This window comes from Montipora capricornis, chromosome 8 (genome assembly GCF_036669925.1).
Source record: "Montipora capricornis isolate CH-2021 chromosome 8, ASM3666992v2, whole genome shotgun sequence".
NCBI lineage: Eukaryota > Metazoa > Cnidaria > Anthozoa > Scleractinia > Acroporidae > Montipora > Montipora capricornis.
The window spans coordinates 42,474,865-42,479,864 of NC_090890.1; the positions used below are offsets into that span (position 1 = coordinate 42,474,865).

Here is a 5,000-nt window from a genome sequence, read left to right on the forward strand (position 1 = left end):
TGTAAAGGAATTTGCTCCTTCCTCAGTCAAATTGCAGTACAAAGTATAGCTATTACCCTACTTTTAACAGCAATGTTTCAGGGAAGCGGTAAGCTTATTCATTTCTCACCTCGTTTTATGTTTCAGTACTACTGGAGGCGCCGGCAAAGCCGCTTAGAGTAGTTTGGCGCTTTCCATCTAACTTGCTTAAGCAGCAGTGTGATTCGGAGCTTTGTTGGGCAATCTTCATGTTTCTTTCGCAACAGGAAATTTTGCAGCTTTGTCTCTCTTTTAATTTCATAGAGGTGGTAGCGACATAGACCTGGGGTGAACTTGAGGTTAATAGCTTCCCAATTCAGCTGGAGGCTTCGATCTTCAAAATACAAGATTCAACCACAATTTTATTACGTTCATTCAAAATACCCTTTATTCGTCTTTCCAGCGACGTTAGCTAGGTTCACATCATTTAGCTAAAATTAGTCGAGCAACGTCATTGTTATTTGATGAATTTCTGTCATATTACTCCAGTACGCCTAGAATAGGAGCGCGTGAGTCAACAATTGACTTACAAATAAGCTAGCGCTGGTTGTAACTCTAGATTACAACAAAATTTGTCTCTTTCTTTCTGTTTGGAATTGGTTTATCAACTGTGCCATGGAAAACCAATTTACTTTAAGAACAGATTGCATGTCTATCATGATTTAAGATTCTGAGTTGCCGCTAGCCTGAATTTGTAGCCATTTGCCCTTAGGCAAGTGGATATCCGATAAAATGAGAACACCTTCAATTCTGGTAATGTGATTGATTACGTCTGACAGGTGGTTGTCGCAAGCTGATTTTTCAGCCACCAATGGATGGTCGTTATCTGGATGGTCACGTGAACAAGAGCTACGTCATAGGATCGACATCTGATTGCGATCTGAAATGCTACCTGGATGCCGACTGTGTATCCACTAATATTAGAAATTTGGCCGACAGTGGAAAATACCTTTGCGAACTAAGTGATTCAGACCATCAGTTGCATCCTGGAGATCTCAAAATTCGAGAAGGTTCCACTTATAGAGCAACGAAGGTGAGGTGGCTTTTTCTTTTCCTGACAGTGAGCCTTGCCTTGCCCCTTGCCTCTCCTTGATAATATTATGGGCCGTTGATCTTTACAAGGGCTGGACGTTTTAACATGAACTGAATTTATGTCAAAATACCAGTGGGTCTGGCAAACAAAGACATCGTAACTTGCGAAAAAGCCACATTGAGGAAGTATGAGTTAAGATGAGATGTTTTTTCAAATAGCTCTCAATACAGACATGCAATTGTTGTCTTTTGGATGGGTCGTTTCTTATAGTTCAGGCATCCAAATCAAGCATGCTCTTTCTCATAAATTTGTGAATGAAATAAGTATAGGAAATCATATGAACGCTAGAGCATTTCGTGATTTATGGGCACGAGTGATGTTTTGAAAGTTCTCAAAATTGCACGAGCCGTAGGCGAGGCAATTTGAGAACTTTTAAAACATTACGAGTGACCATAAATCACGAAATGCACGAGCAGGTTCATACGATTTTTTATTTATTATATTCTCAACAAAATTACTCAAACGCGCTACTTTGTTCGTGCTAGTTTTGGGTTTAGTTTTCTTTCAGTCGCCCTGTTTGCCAGACATTCAACCAGCTCTGTGTAGCTTTCAACGTGTTTTTGTTTTTCGCATTTTCTTTAAGTTGCTCAACGATGTTTTGGTTTGACAAAGCAAACAGACTGTCAGCCATTTTTTTTTTTCACTTTGGTGTTCAAATTTGGAGCTTCCCCGGTGTTTCCATAGCAACTTCCGTGTTGCACTCTATAACCTGGACAGCACTCTATAACCTATTTATGCATTCGCCATTGGCCAATCAAAAAATAGATATTTTGATCATTATATAATAAATAAATGTCTACTTGAAGTGCGGCGGGTTCTACACGAAAGTGAGAAGTGATCCTCGAACTTAAGCAGCGGGGCAGCGGTGCAGCGTTGCAGCGGTGCAGTGCTGTCAGTACCAACTGAATGGCTTCATAGCTCAGTTGGTAAAGAATTACACCGGCACCGCAGAGTTTATGGCTTCGAATGGCGTTGAAGCTACCTGAATTTTTCAATTAAAGAAAAAAAATGTTTGGCGTTTTCGCATGTTTCATCACGCTTCGAAAGGCCGATGATGATGTAAAAAGTGACGTCCTGTAGCAAAATTACTCCGGTTTGATTGGCCAGGACACATCCAGCTTTTCTCACTGCAAAAATTTAACCTGTTGTAAAGACACGTGAAGAAAACAACAGAAATTAAAGTGATTAATTTCTTTTTTTCAACAGAACTTTTGCGTCAACAATCGATGTTCTTCCAATGGCCGCTGTCAAACAGGATTCACTGATCAAGGATATCGCTGCGAGTGCTCTCTCGGTTTTACCGGAGAATATTGCAGCACGAGTAATACACAGAGAAGTTCTTTTCTTTTTCCTTTTTTTCGATCATAGTGTAAGAATGCATGAAAGTTAGAAATTTCGAGGCAAATGAAAGGTATAGACAATATACAGGAGACAGGAACACATACCGTGCATTTTTACCTTTCGAAAGGTAAAAATGCACGCGGTATGAGTTCCTTTCTCCTGTATATATAGTCTATACCTTTCATTTGCCTCGAAATTTCTAACTTTCATGTGTTCTAAACCCTGTCTGGGGTTTTAGAGGCAAGGATACACACTCAAGAAGGAAAGTTGGGCCCTAGGGATCCTCACGCTGCTAAGTCACCTCATTAATCTGCCGCGTTGCCAGGGCGGTAGCCTTGATGGTGTAGTGGCTTAGCATGCCCGACTAGTAATCAGGGAGGCGTGGGTTCGATTCCCGGTCAGGGCAAAAACCAATAGGGACTTTAAGATAGTACACGACGGTAGACTGGGACGTTTAGGTGAGTATCATGTCACGCAAAATCCCCATGACATTTGAACGTCGTGCTTCTACCTGGACGGTATGTTTTCGCCGGGTTTCTCGTCGTGGAATCTACGATGAAAACGGTAGGAATTCGTCCATAATTTTTCGAACTATTTTAGTCTTTTCCTTTATTATGCATTGAAAACTGATCACCCAGTTGGTTAAATGTGCATTTGGTTGTGTTTGTCTTGATTTATCCATCGCTGAAATGGAAAAAATCTAGCGAAAATTTTGAGTTCATTCAAAGACATCACTCGGCCACATCGCGGCTCAAACCAAAATTTGCTTGTTTTCAATGTAGCGTTATCCATAATCCACCATGACACAGGAGGAAAGCAGAAAAGAAAGGTAAAAGAGATAATTGTAGCCGCATTTTTTGTTTATGAACCAATTCCCCTTAGCGGATTTACACTCGCTAGAATCCAAGGAATCTAAACAAAATGGTTCAAATATTTCCCAGTAAGGATAAAGAGGATTCACTGATTCGTATTCATGATATAAAATAAGAAATTCCTCCTCGCTAATTGAACCTTCTGCAAAAGAAATTACAAGAGAATTTCTCGCCTCTTCAAAAGACATGTTTATTCCACCGTCCTACGGTCGTGTTGGCCGAATCTTAAGTTAAAAATTTTCGCACCTTTCTACCGTACTCGTCCAAAGTCTCCGGTATACGCATCCAACCGTCCCAGCCTACCGTTGTCCACTATTATAAAGTCCCTAATTTTTCGGATGGGTGTGTCGAAAGGTAAAAATGCACGGTATGTGTTCCTGTCTCCTGTATAGTGTAAGAATGCACGGGTAAATAAGTTTCAATTATAAAATGCTGTAAAATTCTAGAAATTATACAACCTCAAGTAAACCTGAGTAAAAACCATTAAGGTCTTTTAGAAGATACGCCTGCATTGTAGACGGCATTTACCTCACTCACCCATCCCCCATGTTGAATTTAAGGCCCGCTTGTGTCTATCGCCATCCCTTTCTTAGAGATTTCTTTCCCTCCCTAACGATCCCCTGCTTACAGCCAAATTTTCGTCAAAAGCCTACCGAGCGTTCATTCTCTGTGGGTTAGTTTGCAGAACTCAGTTTCTTTTTTTTCTGAGAGGCTGTTGGGACTGACGCCTCTGGCCGTTGAGGAAACGTCAATCTCATTCACTACAGCGTTAGCTGTTACTTAGTCTTACTAGAATTAAGCGCTCCAATAAAAGTCAACACGTTGACATTTTGTTTAAGGGACCACAGACGGATTTTTCGCGCGTTGCTAAGGAAGTGAAATATTACTTCCGTTAAGTAACGTCATCATATCATGAGCTGACAAGAAAACCCACTCACAAGCAAAAGTCACCGCACAAATTGTTGTTTCCATCGAAGGTTTTTCCTCGCCCTTCCTCACGCTCGTTCTCAGATCAACTGCGCATGCGTAAACGAACTGACTTCCGGTTTGAGAAAAAGCTAAATTTCCGGCGGTCTTTAAATGGAGTTATTATGTTTTTTTTACATGGCACGTCTCACCCCCAAATACAGAATATAGCTAAGCATTGATTTTTTCAAATCATCTTTTTTGAAAAAGTTATGGCTATTTCCGTATCGTTTATGTCTTTAAAAAGACCATTTTTCAAAATAAAAATAAAACCATGCCTGGCTGGATGCAAAAACGAATACAAATTATCAAACCATCGATTAAATAACCAAATAGCGTAGCACAGAGACAAATTTAGAGTTTTCTTTTATTGGTCACGTGACCATGGGGGTGGCATGATGACGTCATATTTAGGGTCATTTGCTTACAAAAATTGGAAACTGACCAAAATAATGCCAGTTTTTTTCACGTTACTTGACTATTACATCCAAACGCACCCCCACCCACGCAATTTGGGTATTTAATCGATGGTTTGATAATTTGTATTCGTTTTTGCATCCAGCCAAGCATGGTTTTCTTTTTATTTTGAAAAATGTTTTTTTTAAAGACATAAACGATACTGAAATACCCATAACTTTTTCAAAAAAGATGATTTTAAAAAATCAATGCTTAGCTAGATTCTGTATTTGGGGGTTAAACGTGCCATGTAA

The 5,000-nt window shown here is 39.9% G+C and overlaps 1 protein-coding gene across 1 annotated transcript in view; it reads left to right on the forward strand.

Moving 5' to 3' along the window:
• LOC138060586 (uncharacterized) overlaps positions 1-5,000 on the forward strand; it is an 8,418-nt gene that overhangs the window by 64 nt on the left and 3,354 nt on the right. The window contains exons 1-3 of the mRNA XM_068906428.1: positions 1-88; positions 798-1,051; positions 2,318-2,432. The exon at positions 1-88 is cut by the window's left edge and continues 64 nt beyond it. Coding sequence (XP_068762529.1) covers positions 1-88; positions 798-1,051; positions 2,318-2,432 — 457 coding nt within the window. The remainder of the gene's footprint in view (positions 89-797; positions 1,052-2,317; positions 2,433-5,000) is intronic.